A 15,873-nucleotide genomic window follows, 5' to 3' on the forward strand; every position below is an offset into this window, starting at 1 on the left:
TTTCTTTTTTTTCTTTCTTTTTTGGCTGCACTGGGTCTTCATTGTGGCATGCAAACTTTCTCTAGTTGCAGTGTGCTGGTGTAGTTGCCCTGAGGCATGTGGGATCTTACTTCCCTGACCAGGGATCAAACCCATGTCCCTGCATTGGAAGGCAGATTCTTAACCACTGGACGATGAGGAAGGTCCCCTCACCTTTTATTTATTTAAGCATATTATAATACATACGTTGTATTCTTGTCTGATAAGTCCAGTATCTGAAGTCTGCCGATCTGATTCTGCTGCCTGTTGTTTGGAGCCTCATAACACTGGTATGTGGACTCCTGAGAAGAGGGGCCAGCCTAAAGGTTTTAAACTGGGAAAGACCATTCTTAATCTCTTGCCTGCTTTCCTTCCCAGATATCCTGTTTTCTTATCTCCTCCCCTTTTTTTTTCTTCTCAATTTACTTTTTTGAAAGGCTGATTCATTCCCATGGTTTAAAAAAAAAGTGAAAAACCTCCTTCCCAGCTCTCAGTTCCTTTCCCACTGGAAGCCTCTGTTACCAGGTTCTTGTGGATACTTCCAGAGGTATTTTATGCAGATGCAAGCAAATACAAATTAAAAATTCTGTCTCTTTTTAAAGCAAATGGTAGCACCCTACACACATTGTTCTGAACTTTCTAATTTTAAAAATAGTGTGTAATTGTAAAAGAAACACATGCTCATTTTGAATGACATAAATACCCAGGTGTCTATGAGTAGAAAGTGAAAGTCCCCCTGGAATTTCATTCCCCGGAGATAACCTGTCTTATGCGTCTATAAATATATATTTACATAAATCGGCTTATGCAACATGTACTGCTCCATAACCTATTTTTTCCTTTTTCTCCAAACTATGCAGCTTGACATCTTTCCATGAATCTTACCACATCTGGCAGTGCTCCCCACATAGCCCAGCAGTTAAATGCCTGGACTTTGGAGTCAGACAGAACTAGATTCTAATTCTAGCTCTGCCGCTTAGTAGCTACGGGACTTTTCAGAGCCTCTCTGAGCCTCAGTTTCATCATCTGTAAAATGAGGGTAGAAATAGTACATAGTCCATGGTGGTGTTCAGAGATCTTAGTAAGATCATGTATGACGTGCTCCCTCCACAGCCAGCTGCTTTATGAGCCCTCAGCAAACGGTGGTTTTTACGATGACTCACTCTTTTTAATGGCCACTTAGTATTGTGGCCTGGAGAATTTCATGGCCTTTATAGTCCATGGGGTCTCAAAGAGTCAGACACGACTGAGCAGCTTTCACTTTTAGAATCCATAGTATGATATGTTGCTATTTACTAACCATTCTCCTTTTGATGGACATTGGATTGTACCCCATGTTTTAGTTACAAATGTCAACCCGGTGAACACTGAATATACATCTTTCACCTTTGTGTGGGTGTCTTCTTATGAATTCACTGCCGTGGGGGGTGGTCACTGGGTCCTCTGAATTCTAATCTTTCTATCCTCTTTCTCTCCAAGGAGGCGATGAGAATGGCCCATGGAGTGAAGCTTGTGTGTTACGTAGGTTTTTGCTTTTTATTACTGCTCTTCTTTCTCCCACTTTTGAGGTCTGTTGGGGGTGGGAGGGGTCCTCCCCAGAGACAATCCCAGCCCCTTGCCCCTGCCTGCCCTCTTCCAGAGCATCCTCACTGCCTATGATGTGAATCTCAGACTTCCATTTTCCCCCAAACCTTGGAACCTGACCATTCATGATCATTCACTCAAGGATTAGTTTTCAGACCCATCTACTTTCAAAACAACTCCTGGTGACTTGTAATAAATTGGAAGAATCAAAATACACTGACATGGGATAAAAGTCTAAAGAAAGCAAGAAAAGGGCAAGGGGAAGGGGAAATCTTGTTACTAACAACCCCTTACTCTACCAGTCCTGGAAAGGTACAACCACTAGGTTTAAAGTTAAAACTGAGCTTCCTGGCAGCCAAAGCAGAAAGGGGAGCAGAATAGGTTCTATAGGTCATCAGAAGACCCCGAACTACTCTGCACCTTGAATGGGTCATGAAGGGCTTTCTCTCTGGGTAACAGAGGGATGATCAGTAGGCTTTCAGAGGGGTGATGGATATGTTCACCATGTGTCTGCTTCAGGGGGAAAAGGCAAGTCACTGACCCCAAAAAAGGGGCCTGACAGAGATTTTGAGAGAGGGTGGACTCAGAACAGGATATGAGCACCTCTGGTCATAAGGGCGAGAAGGGTCTCGGTACAGGGTCCAGGTAACTGTGAACGTGGCTGGGAGGAAGGGTGAAGCCGAGAGGATGAAAATGAAGCCAGGGTCCTTTCCTGGGATGGAGACCAGGCAGTCAGCAAACATTTAGTGAACCCTACTGTGTGCCGGGCCTTTTCCAGGCATTGGGAGTACAGTGGGGGCCAAGACACACATGCTCTCTGTCCTCATGGAGCTTACAGTTCAGTGGGGAAGAGAAAGGACCGTAAATTGCAGGTGAGGTTAGCGGTCTGAAAGGCACTTCTCCCCTGGCAGGTTGGTTCCGAACCAGTGATCTACCTCCTGGGGGCCGTGAGCTACAGCCAGGCAGGGGGGCAGCTACCTCCAAGACTGGAGGTTCTGGAGGACATGATGGAGGCCTACTCAGCCTCATCTGTCCAGAGGCCCAGAAAGAAGAAAAGGTGCAGGGCCCGGGGCCGCATGAGGCGCCAGGTACAGAACAGGGTCTTTACACTGACGTCACTTAATCCTGCTGGGAGAGACACATGGGCATGTGGTTCACAGAGACGTTGCTGCAGCCCAGAGTGATGCTGTGACTTGCCCACGGTCACACAGAATGTGACAGCCAGGGGTGCATTAGACTGTCATCTAACCTGGTGTCTGTGTGCTCCTTCCTCTGCGCCGCTGAGTTCAGGAGCTTGGCTGCAGCAAGGGAGGGAGGGAGGGGCCGTGGCCTTCATGCATCTGGGGAGAGTGGTCATGGACCTTCCTTCCTGGCCAACTGGCATGTCCCGCCATTCCAAGATCCTCTAGCCACCTCCCTCGGGGAGGGGGATCCTGGTGGTCTCTCTGACCCCTTTCACCATCCCCAGGAGTCACTCCCTGCACCCCAGGGACTCCCCCTTCTTCTCTGCGTCCTCGTTCTGTTGCAGGTGAGGGTTCGTGTTCAGAAGCCCAGTGCTGAGGCTCTAGGGGTGAGTGCTTCTGCTCTGGCCACGTGGTCTCCCTCCCTGGGCACAGGTCAGGGCGAATGTGGGGGTGCACAGGTGACTGGAGAGACAGTGCCCCTGCCCCCGACCCTGGGGCTTGGAGGCTGTACCCAGGGACGAGGCCTCAGTTCCTCACCCCTCCCCAACAGTGCAGCCCAGTGGAGGCTGAAGAGGAGGAACCTGGAGAACAAGCAGGGGGCGAGGACTTAGGTGAGGGGCTGTGGAGGGTGCCCTTCAGCAGCCGCCTGTCTTCCAGGAATTTCTGAGGACACACGGGGCTCATGCCCAGCTCCTGGCCTGCTGGGACTCCTCTTCTCCCCCCACCATCTGCCTGCAGTCCTTCCCCAAAGGGGTGGGGCTGCTGGCTGCCTGGGCTCAGCAGACAGACATCCTAGACACCTTGGGTCCCTGAGGTGGGACCCCTTCCTTACCTCCCGAAGCCCCTCAGCCTTGAGTTGCCCCACACCCTTGCCCTGAGCATCCCCTGGGAGCCTGTGACTCTCTCTCCCCACAGCTCAGCTTCAGCCCCAACAGGAGAAGCCACCCCTGGATACTGGGGTACGGGACACCGTGGTCCGCACCATGCAGGAGGCGCTGTGGAGTCGGTAAGGCCTTACTCCACCTGCTCTGACACCTGGAACATCCTGAAGGGCTGCCCTCACATGTCCCACCTCCTGGGGCTGTGCCGTGTTCTGAGGGCTTGTGTGTGTACCATTAACCCCCTTTTGTCCTGTGAGGCCATTTGCCCACCCAGCAAGCCAGTGGAGAGCCGGATTTGAACCTGGGTCTCTCTGGCTTCAAGGTGGCGCTTTTCCTTTAAGCCACTGCAGCTCTGAGTGTCTGCTTGGTCCTTGTGGATATCACCCACAGAAAATGCTTTCAGACACGGGGCAACTCTGTGCTGGGACCATCTCAGAGATCTGAGCTCAGAGCGCTCATTTTACTAACGGTGAGACCAAGGCCCAGAGAGGGCAGGATTTTGCAAAGGCCACACAGCAAGTCAGTGGCTGATGATTCAGGGTTATTTCCAGGACCAGGTCTCCATCCTCTGCCCTGACCAGTGCCTCACCCTCCCACCCCCTGGCTTCTGCCCCTCCATCCATACCCTGGTTCCCTGGTCAGGGAGAGCAGGGGCTGAGCAATCGGACCTTGCTTTTCCACTCATCATGTGGCCTTGGCAAGCTCCTTATCTTCTCTGAGCAGCAGTCACCCATCTGTAAGTGGGGAATGATAATACCTGTTCCTCACAGAGTGAGGAGAGAGGGGTTCACTTAGAAAAATGTTCAGAGTAGAAACCAGAGTTGGCCCAAACCCTGCTCCCCACCCCTGCCCGCTCTCAGGCTCAGTGCCCTGGCCCTGCCCTTGTTCCCCTCCCCACCCCACAGCCTTCGGAAGCACCCAGACCTGGTGCTTAGTGAGAAGGTTGTGGAGGGCATCGCTGCTGGCATCGAGGCAGCCCTCTTCAACCTGACACAAGCCACCAACGGCCGCTACAAGACCAAGTACCGCAGCCTGCTGTTCAACCTGCGGGACCCCAGGAACCCGGTGAGCGGGCCTCCGGGCTGGGCTGGGGCCCGTTCTGAGGTGGGAAGCCCTGGAGTATCTGGGAGCCTGACCTGGGAGTGCCAGGCAGGGTTGGGGTGGGGGTTCTCCAAGCGGCGTTATGTAGCTCCTACCCCTGTAGGAGCTGTTTCTCAAAGTGGTTCATGGAGACATCACCCCCCACGGCCTGGTGCGGATGAGTTCAGTCCAACTGGCCCCCCAAGAACTGGCCCGCTGGCGGGACCGGGAGGAGAAGAGGGTGAGTTGTCGGATCAGGTCAGGACCTGGCGGAGGGACTTGGGGGAGGCCCGAGGATGGAGCTGGAGAGACAGAACGAGGAAGAAGGTGGTGAGATGGGAGCACAGGATAGACAGAAGCAGAAATGAGGAAACAGAGCAGGCAGACAGGGAGAGAGTCAGAAAGACTCTTCTCACGGGGGGGATAAAACGGGAGAAGAGGCAGAAATGAAGGGGGTTGAGGATGGAGAGCCTGGTAGAAGTGACGTCCCTGGAGGTGTGGTCGTCTCCTGGCTTTTCTGTGGAGCTGGACTTGGGGTGTGTGTGTGGGATGATGGCCCAGACTCTCGAGTCCAGGAATATCATCCGCCATCCATGGTGGGTAGACCCAGTGCGAGGCCTCCGCTCCAGTCCCAGCCCCAGAAGTTCCAGAAAAGGCTGAATGTCTTCCTGGTGCCCCAGGCCCGGTGAGGAAGCCCACAGCCTCCCACACTTGACAGTTACACCCCCACACACTCTGTGTCTGTGGGTCTCTCCCTCCCTGGGAATGGCTCTGAGACGGGAAGTGTGGTGGGCACTGAGCCAGCTTTGGGAGATGTTTGTGTAATGGTTGTTGGTGGCTCAGTGAGAAAGAGGGGGACTGACCGAGGGAGTGGGGCCCACGGATGGACTGGGGGCACTAAGCCCTTGTTCTGACAGATACTAGGCTGGTTAGAATTAATGCGTGGAATCCATTAGGTGCGTCTGCCCACTGCAGTCTGAGCTTCTGTCGGGGCATTGTCGGGGTCAGGGAGTAGGGTCATCTGTGTAAACTGTGGGGCCCCTGCAGAATGAAAACGCGAGCACTTTGTTGAATGATTAAGAATTTCAAGACGACAGCAGCATGAAGCATGGGGCCCTTTTAGAACAGGGCCCTGGGCTACTGCGTGGAGCCCATGCCCACAAATCCAGCCCTACAGGGAGGACTGGGCTTCTGTTCTCCAGGGGTTGTTAGAAAGGGACAGGCAGGCTTTCCAGAAACATTTCAGATAGGATGACATTGATCAACAATAAGGATCACAAGGAGCAAATACTATGAACTAGACTCTAGGCTAAGCACTCTATATAAGCTGTTTAATATGACAATCTTAATTTCATTTCTAAAGAACAGATCAACTGAAGCTTAGAGCCACGAAGGGCTTGCCCAAGGCCACACCACGTTGTGGGATTTTATTAGTGGCAGCTGGTGGGCCTGCGGCTCTGCTTTCTCGACAACACCACACACTCTTTTCCAGGACAGAGAGTGGATGGGATACCGTCTGGGGCGGATTTGACTTGTGGGAGGAGCAAAGTTCAGGAAGGCTTCCTGGGGGAGGCAGGGTTTGAGTTGGAGGGTGAATGAGTGGACTGTGGAAAGGTAGGGCAGCTGGTGGAGGTCTGCCTGGGTTAGGGAACTGCAGAAGCGGAGGTGTGGAGGAAGGGAACCGGCTGGCATGGCAGGGGAGCGACAGTGGAGGGACCTTGGAGGAGGAGATGGAGCACATGGGCTCCTGGTGGCCAGAGCCCCCAACCCCAGCTGAGCAGGGGCTGCCCCCTCTACCAGGGCCTGGAGATCATTGAGCAGCTGCAGAAGGAGCCACGTAGCCTCCCGGCCTCCAAGCTGACCCATAAGGGGGAAGTCGAGATCCTGCGGGACATGGACCAGACGCTGACCTTAGAGGACCTGGTGGTAAGTGGGAGCCTGACCTGGTGGTTGCCAGGCAGGGCCTGTGCCAACGGGCCCAGCCCTCACCTCCCCAGCCGCGTGGCCATGGGCAAGGCACCTGACTGCGCTGAGGCCCAGGGTTGTCGCTGGAAACCGGAGTTGGTTGCTGCACAGGGTCTGGGAGAGCATGGGGCGAGACAGCCGCCGGCACCGGGCCTGCCGACACCTTCTCAGTGCTGCTCCCCCCGCCTTTTGGCCTAACCCCACGTGTGGAGTAGTGAGTCCCGTCTCTGCAGTTCCCTCCAACCTCAGGCACTCCGACCACATCCCAGGTTGGGAAGCAGGAGGGCCACGCTGTTTGAGGCAGTGACTTTAGGAATGTTAAGGAGCAGAGGCTTACTCTGTTCCGCAAAAGGACCAAGGATGCTCCAGCAGGGAGCTGCGTGGAGTCCTGGCCATCTGTGCAGCGTGTCCTTTTATCCCCTGGGGTCTGCCCCATCCTCGTGCCCATCCTGCTCCTTCACCCCCTCGGCTCCTCCATCTTGCACTTGGCCCAGCAGGCTGGAGCAGCCCTCCAATCAATGAATCCATCCAATCCATCCAATCCATTGTCAGCCTCCTGCAGCCAATTGGAGCGCCTCCTTGGCTCACTTCAACCACTCCCAGGAGAAGGCTGCTTTGGCTTTGGTTGGGTGTTCCATGGATTGGATGTTCACCCTGGCCTAATCAGTTGTGTGTCCAGGATAGGGGAGTGTTGGGCAGGTCCCTTGAGCCATGTTTCCTGGGGAAACGGCCGTGACCATGACCCACAGAAATCCCTACTCTTCTGCACCAGTATCCAAGCCAACAACCAACATTGAAGCGGTGCAGAGAAGAGCCCTGAGGGGGTGTGGCTGCTCCCCAACCCAAACCAATCTGCATTCCCTGAGAAAGGTGAATGCAAATGTAGGGGGAGGAGCCAGAGACAGATGGGTAGAGAGAGTGGTTAGAGAGTAGGGGAGGGGAAGATGACACAGAATAGCAGTCCCTCCGGTTGAACACCTACTATGCACCCCTTTTACAAGCAGTGCCTCGTTCAGACCTCACAATGAGTGAGATGGGTGAGGCACCTCAAATCCAAGGTCGCTTAGTTGGCAGTGGGGGAGCCTGGCACCCAGGCTGTCTGACTCCAAAGCTTGAGCCTTGTCCACTGCTCTAGAGGTGGTTTTAAGGCAAAAGTAAGTTTCAAGATCTTTTCAAATCTTCCTAAAGAAATGTTTGCTCTGTGTTTAAAGCTGGTTCTATTGTAAGGTAAAAGGCTGATTTAGCAATGGGCATTAGGACTTTAAAAATGTTCATTCTCCCCGATTCTGTCATCTGCTTATGAGAACTCATCCTAAGGAGGTAAATTGAAAGTTTAGGAAAATACTTTCTGCTCAAAGATGTCCTCAGTGTTATCTGTACTAGTGAAAGCGTGGGCATGACCCAGTTGTCATTCAACAGTGCAACAGCGGTGATGCACACACTCCAGTCCACCCCATGAGTGCGGTGTCTGTAGGGACCATGTAACATGGTAGATGCCTCTGCTGGGGTTCACGGACAAAATGAAAAGACAAGCTTGCATGTATAATCCCAGCTCCTTTTTTTTTTTTTAAGTTATTTATTGACGTATTTGGCTGTGTCAGGTCTTAGCTGCGGCCCTAGGGATCTTCATTACAGTCTGCCGGCTTCTCTGGTTGTGGTGTGCGGGCTTAGTTGCCCCGTGTCATGTAGGATATTAGTTCCCCTACTAGGGATCAAACCCACATCCCCTGTACTGCAAGGCAGATTGTTAACCATTGGACCACCAGGGAAATCCCCCAGCTCTTTTAGCAAAAGGATTCCCAAAACTCTGGGTATAGATAAGCTATTATAAAGGAATACGCAAAATATCAGCAGTTGCTTCTGAGTGGTGAGACAAGGAATGATTTTTTTTTTTTTTTCAAATTCTCTATGTTTTCTAAATTTTTTGTAACAAGTTCGTGGTACTTTTGTTATTAAAGAATGTATTACGCTGACGCTGTCTGGGACTTTCTGGCCAGCATCCGCCCAGCTGAGGCCAAGGTAACCGCCTAGCCGTGAGAACCACCTCTCCTCCTAGCACTGTTCCCCCAGCCCTGAGCTCTCTTCTGCTCCAGCTCTGGAGCAGAGGCCTGGTTTACAGTATCCGGGTCCAGTTCCCCCTGTGACTGCAGAGCTACTGTGTGACCCTAGGCAAGTCCCTCTGTTCCCACCTCTGGAAAATGGGGACACTCTTCCTTACACGGCTCTCAGAGATTCAGATGAGACCAGGCGTGTTTATTTAGAAACATAAAACCACATTGCTGAGGCCCCCATATAACAGGAGGCCTCCTGATTCCCCGGCCACCTGCCCAGCCCACCCCTCTCTCCTCTTGTGCCTCCCAGGGACCCATGGTGCCCATAGATGGCGGCCCCCCGGCCCTGCCCACCACATCGAGGGAGAGCACGGAGCAGCACGAGCACCACTTCCTAGACCCCCGCTGCCGCATCTGCACAGGTCGGGGGAGATGCGGGAGGGGCGCAGGGGCGGCGGGCAGGCCCGGACTGGCATGGGCTTCAGCAGCAACATGGATTCATGACTTGGGGCGATGGTGGCAGGGTGCCCTAGGTCACCTCGAAAAGGACTTGGTTCAAACCCAGTTTGTAATGCCCTGGGCTGGCTGCAGCCTAGCTGCTGGCTTCCATTTCAGCTCCTGCCTCTGCTCTTTGCAGACTGGAAGCCCTCGCGTGAGCAGCCAGGCTCCCTCAAAGCTGCAGGGAGGATGCGGGATGATGCTTTCCAGAGAGCCCCAAGCCAAGTTCCTGTGTCCTTTTCAGATATGCCCCAAAACAAGGAGAAGCCTCTAGCAGCGCACAAGGACAGGTGTGGGGAAGTGGGCAAGGAGGTGGGCAACCCAGCAGGGTGGGTAGGCGAGGCACCCACTGGGGCAGCAGACAAAGCCTGGGCTTTTCCATACGGCCTTAGGCAAATCTTGCCTCTTGTGTGGGCCTCAGTTTGCCCATCTGTGCAATGGAACTAATCACCCCCACCTACTGGTCTCCGCCTTGTAAGGCCTTACTTGGACCAGTGTTCCAGCACCCACTGGAGTCACAGGACCTTCTCTGAAAACTAAGGAGCTGCTGGGGAAGCCCTGATGACCTGTTCTGCCTGGCCCTGTCTCTCTGTCCCTCCTTCTAGGCTCCAGATGCCTGCTGGGCCCACAAAGGCCCTGCCCAGCCAGGTGCCCTGGGAGGGGTCTTTGGACATGTTCTGCATCAAGCGATTCCGGGTCAGGGCCCAGCTGGTCTCGGGACACAGCTGTCGCCTCATCCAGGTACTCCTGCCCTGGTCTCTGGGGACTCCCTCGCACACTAACCAGCCCCCTCAGCTACACACACCACCATTCATTCATTGACACACTCATCATTCTGAAACAAATCATTGGCACCCTCTCTGTGCTTGGCCCCATGCTAGGCATAGGGGTAAATGAGATGCCAGCTGCACTTCACACATGGGCAAAGGACTCCCTGTAACCCAAAGCATAAAGCAGGAAGGACCCAGGACAAGGTCTGGTGTTTCCTGGTTCAGAGGAAACCAGGAATGAGCGAGTGATCAGCTAAAACATTGGATGAGGGATTTAAGGAGGGAGTTAGGGGTTTCTGAGAAGTTGCAGATTGGCCAGGACAGGCTGTAGGCCTCCAGGAGTAATTAGGGCCCCAACAACCAGGGGGGCTCTGATCGACTGCCTGCCCGTCCTCTTGGCCACAGGCTGTGACTTCGGGTAGCTGGTCCTGAGTCTGCCCTAAGTGGGTGGGAAGCTGGGACGCTGACTGGCAGTCTTACCTGCCTGCAGGCCCTGCCCCAGGTGATCCGCTCTGCAAGCTGCATCGCCCCTGATGCTGTCTGGGACTTTCTGGCCAGCATCTGCCCAGCTGAGGCCAAGGTAACCACCCCGCCACGAGAACCACCTCTCCTCCTAGCACTTTCCTCCAGCCCTGAGCTTTCTTTTGCTCCAACTCTGGAGCAGAGACCTGGTTTAAGATATCTGGGTCCAGTTCCCCCCCAGTGACTCAAGACCTCCTGTATGACCCTGGGCAAGTCCCTCTCTTCCCACCTCTGAAAAATGGGGACACTCTTCCTCACACGGCTCTCAGAGGTTCACATGAGACCAGGCGTGTTCATAGGAGTAAAGCATGACTGTTGCTAAATCTGCTGTCCTTCCTGCGACCACAGGACGTTTGTGTGGTCAGACTGTGCCCACGGAGCTCTCGGGACGCCCAGAGCTGCCACCTGCTGTACTCCTACCTCAATATCAAGCAGCGCCACGCCTTGACAGCCGTGGGGCAGGTGAAGCTGGTCCTGCTGCCCCTGCCTGCCTTCCAACCCCTGCCCTCCAGGCTGCGGTCTCTTGGAGGTCCAGGTGAGTGCCCGACGCCTGTCCCACACCCTGCCTCCCCTCACTTGGTGGCCAGACAGGCACTGCTGACATAGTCACCCCATTTCTGTGGAGGCAGGCACATGTCAGCAGGGAACTCCTGAGACAGGCACATGTGAGAACAGACTGGTACACTGCCTAGTATGTGCCGGACAGCGTTCATATTAAGTCAGTCAGTCCTCAGCATTACTCTGTCAGAGTGGTACTATTAGTTTCTTCATTTCATAGATGAGGAAACTGAGGTAGGGAGAAAGCAAGTGACTTGTCTAGAGTCACAGAGTCAGTCAGTAGCAGAAACTGGGCTCCTAGCCACCACTTAGACAGCCTCTCCAATAAGGCTGATAAGAAACTCACTGGCCAGTCACGGTGGACTCAAACACGGCAGAGCAGAGGCAGGAACCAGAAATAATCGGCTGAAAGCCAGGCCTAAATAAAAGAGAAAGGAGAGATGTTCTTACCACAGCTGTCCTGGGCCAGGCTTGGCTTTTGTGCATGGGTAGCTTCCAGGGCGTGACTCCAGGAAAGCATGGTTGGGGGTTGGGGGTGGGGTGGAATCAAGGAGTGGGATGTGCCTATTCCTGAGCAGAGGGTTTGATGTTCCTGGGCTGCCTGATCTGGGGACTGTATGGTAGAGTCACAGTCTGGAGATCAAACTATCCATGCCTTATTCTCAGCCAGTGAACCCGTTCTCTCACCATGAGAGCATCTTAAACCCTTCTACTTACTTTTCTCAGCCCCTCATGGGCCCCATCTTACTGCTGGAAAGCTCTCTTGGGGTCTAAGCTGTAGACCTCTTGGCCACAGACAGAATGCAGTTTCTGGGGGCTGTGAGTTCTCTCTGTCCAGGCCTTTGGTCTCTTCCTCCATCTTTCTCCAGGCCTGGAAGCCACTCACTCAAGCCTGTTGCTGGCTGTGCTGCTCCCACAAACAGGGCATCCGGCCATGGCAGGATCTGGTGCCTTGAGGGGGAAGGTTCACAAAATGGTCTCCTTCAACAGAAAAGTGGAGATGAGATACTACCAGCCAGAGGACAAGGGACCACATGTGTCCCTGAAGGGCTCCGCTCCCCCAGGGGGTGCCGTGCAGCAGAGCCAGGGCAAAGACAGCCTGGCTCCAAGGGGAATTTGTGCTTGGCAAAGACCACCCAGAGGCAGGGGGAGTCTGTGGGGAGAGCCTGAGACCTGGCAGGGTCCTGGGCGAGGGCCATGGCCTCCAAAACCAGGCTGGTGCCAGTCCTGGCATCCCTATTCAGCATCACCAGTTGGCCATGACCAGCACCGCCACAGGGCTTCCTGTCCCAACCAAGCCCTGCTCCAGCATCTCGAATCCCTGGTGGCCATGACCCAGCAGCTCCAAGCCTCACTGATGTCCCCAGGACAGGAGGAACTTTCCCAACCCCCTGCTCAGCCTCCCACAGTCCCTGGGACTCTTGGCCTTCTCTGCCAGCCCCCTGCAGCTCCAGAGCCCCCTGGCCCAGCCCTGGCCTCCTCTTTGGGCCCTACAGATGGAGCTGGCACTGATAGTCCCCTTCCTGGAGAGACCTGACCCTCATCACTCATAGAAGAGGGGTTTTAATTCCCTCATCAGTGCTGAACTCTTAAGTGTTCCAGGGAGAGCAACAGGGATATAGGAAGGAGAGGGTTAGCTGTTTACGTTTGCTGTTCTGCTATTTGCTTGGTGTTGAATTTTGGTTTAATAAAGAATTTGGCAAAGTTGAGACTGCATCTGCTGGCTGGACAGGAGGGACCCTGGGACTGGCCCTGTGTGGGTTGGGGTGGGTGTATCTGGAAGACTGTGTGCACAGGTATGGCAGAGCTAAAGTGCTAGGGATGGAGGGGCGGGGCAGCTTTGAGTATCTGAGGTCCAGGGCCATCCCTGTGCGCCAGGGTTCACCTGTTGCCATGGTGGGCTCTGGAAACATTTTAATAAGTATTTTGAACTGGATGGAAGAAGTAGTGATGGGAGAGAGGGCAGCTCTAGGTTGGGGAGAGAGAAAGAAATGAGGGGTTTTGAAAGGGCATAGACACTTAAAGATTGTTAGGGAGAGAAGGAGAACAAGTTGCAGGGGTTTCTTAATTTTTCAGTTACCAAGGTTTTCCCCTTTGGGTAGCTGAAGGTCACCACCATAATCCCCATGTCTCTGTTTCTGTGCGTATCTGAGGGTCTCTGTGTGTCTAGTGCTGTGGGCATGTGTGTGCGTTTGATTCTGTGTCTGTCTGTGGGTCTCTGATGTCTCTTCTTTGTTCCTCTTGCCAGCCCCCAGGGACTGATACTGGAGACAAACCAAGGGTCTTGGCTTGGGATGTGGACTCTCAGGGTGGGTTTGGAGGCTGTTGTTAGGGCGGGATGGTGCTGCTTTGTTTGGGGGCTAGGGTGAGCTCCTAACAGCAGCTGCAATTGTAAGGTATCTGAGTGTGTGTGCACCTCCAGAGAGCTGCATAGGAACTAACTGCCTCCTGACTGCCTAACTCAGGGTCCGGAAGCAGGGCTAGCATTGGAGGAGAGAACTTGCGGCAGGACGCCAGCCTTACCCCCGCCGCTTCGGCTTGAAGGGTTGTACCACTTCCCACCGGTTGTCTACCTCCGTCGCCCTGGGCTGGAAACACTGGCACAGTAGTTGGGGGTGTACCACCTCTCTGCCCCACGAGCTCTGCTGCTGCCCTACTCGCGATCGACAGCAGAGGGGGCCCTAGACCTTGGGATGGAGGTCGGGGCTGGCAGGACTGGAGGCCCAGCTGGGGGAGGGACAAAGTGTGGGAATTTAGCGGCAGGGATTGGAAGCACGTGCGGGGGTGGGGTGGGACAGGGGGAACTGGATTGATGAACGGGGGAGGGGGCAGGGTTCCGAGGGCCTTGTCTGGGCCTCCGTCTTGTATGCAAATTACGCAAATTACCATGCAACCTGCGGCTGGATGCTGACTCGGCAGCAACTTGGGTCATTATTTTAATACAAGGCAGTAAGGGGACGGCTGTGCGCCCCCTCTCAAGGCCCAGGGCTTCCTCTCAGGAAGACAGGAGAGCGTTTGCTGCTTTCCCAAGCACTCAAGGAAGAAGCAGCTCCGTACTCTGGACTGAAACTTCCTTTCGGAGCGTCAGTTTTCCCTTCTGAAAATGGGAGTGATAATGAGGCCCTCTGGCACCTTGCGCCGCGGAGAGGACTATAGGTGATCCCGTAAATACTCAGGCTGCCTCGAGGTCTGGACAGCAAAATCTTCACCCACCTTTTGGCCGAAGTCCACAGCCCCTTGCCTTTTCTTTGGCAGAGATGGCCAGAAGCGCGGATAAGACGAGCTGTTACTAGGGGGCGTGGCCGGAGGTTGCTGGGCTCGGAGTTGCCAAGCAACGCGGGGCGGGGCTCACGTTGCTAGGCCGGAGTAGGAGTCGCCGCCGCGGACCTGAAGAAGACCCTAGCTCCCCTCGGTTTTAGTAGAGGGCGGCCGAAGGCCGTGCTCTCCCGAGATTTTCTCTGGGCTTCTGCTTCCCCCAGGCAGAACGCCTTCTCTGAGGGTCCTTCCGGTCACACCCTCTGAGACTCCGCGAACCTCTGGGCCCTGGAGCGAGGAACCCCGGGTCTTTGTGCACGTGTCTATGCGTTTGCTTGTACAGTAGAGGGAACGGGGGTGGGGATGGGGGGGTCGCTTTTGGGTTTCTATAGCAACCGCTCCAGTGTCACCCCAATGCTCCCGAAGATTTGAGCGGTTGCTTGTGCAAATTTATATGTATCTGCATGTTATTAACATAGAGGCGGAGTCGGAACTTGTTTGGGCAACAATCCCTGGACAGTTACGTTTGCTCTTCCTTCATCCCGCCTCATGGGCACGTGGGCTGCGCATGCGTGAGTGTTTCGCTTATTAACGTTCCCAGATTTGGGGTAGGGGGGTGAACTGTAATAGTGACCACCGCTTCCTGGGTCCCTCAGTCACCTCATGGAGCTGTCTGAGTGAATCTGTCCAAGTACCCTTGACCAGAGACCCAGTCCCACCAGGCAATGCCAGGCCTGGTTGGAATCCCAGTTCTGCCATTTCCTGTCTGTGTGGCCTTGGGCAAGTTTAGTTGCCCTCTCTGTGGCTCAGTGTCCTTCTCTGTGAATGGGAATACGAATCCCTAACTCAACAGGTTATGTGAGGGTTCAATGAGATATCACTTTTAGGTACACTTCCTGCTGCTTCTGGCATACAGTAGGCCCTCCATGATAGCTCTCTCCTGCCCTGCATGGAGCCCAGCTCCTCTCAGGCCCCAACCACAGCAAACTGACTTCTTTGGAGCTCATGTCGTGACAACAAAACACCAGGAAGAACTTCCAGATGTCAAAGCAGCCTGGATTTGAGGCACAGGGTGAGGACTGTTAGTGGGCCTTTTTGTCCTTCTTGGAGGTTGGAGGCCAGATTGATAAAACATGGATGCCCTGCCCATCACCGCCATCACCGCACCTTAGTGGCCAACCGTTTCAAGAAACCTTGCACTTCTGTCTCAAAGCAGCAGCAGTGAAGTTGAGAGTTTTGAGAGCCAAATGAGGTTTTAAGGGGACCCAGCGAGTATTCTCCAGGACTGTGACGTCTGGGATGGAGCAGGATCTAGCAGGAGGCTGCAGCCAGAAACTTTGCTTGAAGAGCCATGTAGCTGAGCCTTACCAGAGAGGACTGGGGGACCCTGGGGCCACTCCTTTGCCTTTTATGTCCTTAGTGTCCCCATTTGGGGACGACTATGAAGAACTGGGACTCCTCTGCTGTGGCTTGGGGCAAAGGGAGGCAGAAGTCAGCTCAGTATGGA

General features: G+C 54.3%; 1 protein-coding gene across 1 annotated transcript in view; it reads left to right on the forward strand.

The window, feature by feature from the left end:
- The window catches only part of SPOCD1 (SPOC domain containing 1), a 32,063-nt gene extending 19,415 nt beyond the window's left edge, over nucleotides 1–12,648 (forward strand). Inside the window, exons 2-15 of the mRNA XM_052635678.1 lie at nucleotides 1,498–1,539; nucleotides 2,514–2,690; nucleotides 3,131–3,172; nucleotides 3,337–3,397; nucleotides 3,702–3,792; nucleotides 4,573–4,732; nucleotides 4,872–4,988; nucleotides 6,548–6,673; nucleotides 9,074–9,185; nucleotides 9,401–9,551; nucleotides 9,867–10,002; nucleotides 10,522–10,611; nucleotides 10,902–11,088; nucleotides 11,981–12,648. Of these exons, the coding sequence (XP_052491638.1) occupies nucleotides 1,498–1,539; nucleotides 2,514–2,690; nucleotides 3,131–3,172; nucleotides 3,337–3,397; nucleotides 3,702–3,792; nucleotides 4,573–4,732; nucleotides 4,872–4,988; nucleotides 6,548–6,673; nucleotides 9,074–9,185; nucleotides 9,401–9,551; nucleotides 9,867–10,002; nucleotides 10,522–10,611; nucleotides 10,902–11,088; nucleotides 11,981–12,648 (2,160 nt within the window). The remainder of the gene's footprint in view (nucleotides 1–1,497; nucleotides 1,540–2,513; nucleotides 2,691–3,130; nucleotides 3,173–3,336; nucleotides 3,398–3,701; nucleotides 3,793–4,572; nucleotides 4,733–4,871; nucleotides 4,989–6,547; nucleotides 6,674–9,073; nucleotides 9,186–9,400; nucleotides 9,552–9,866; nucleotides 10,003–10,521; nucleotides 10,612–10,901; nucleotides 11,089–11,980) is intronic.
- Nucleotides 12,649–15,873: the final 3,225 nt, after the last annotated feature.

This window comes from Budorcas taxicolor, chromosome 2 (genome assembly GCF_023091745.1).
Source record: "Budorcas taxicolor isolate Tak-1 chromosome 2, Takin1.1, whole genome shotgun sequence".
Lineage (NCBI taxonomy): Eukaryota > Metazoa > Chordata > Mammalia > Artiodactyla > Bovidae > Budorcas > Budorcas taxicolor.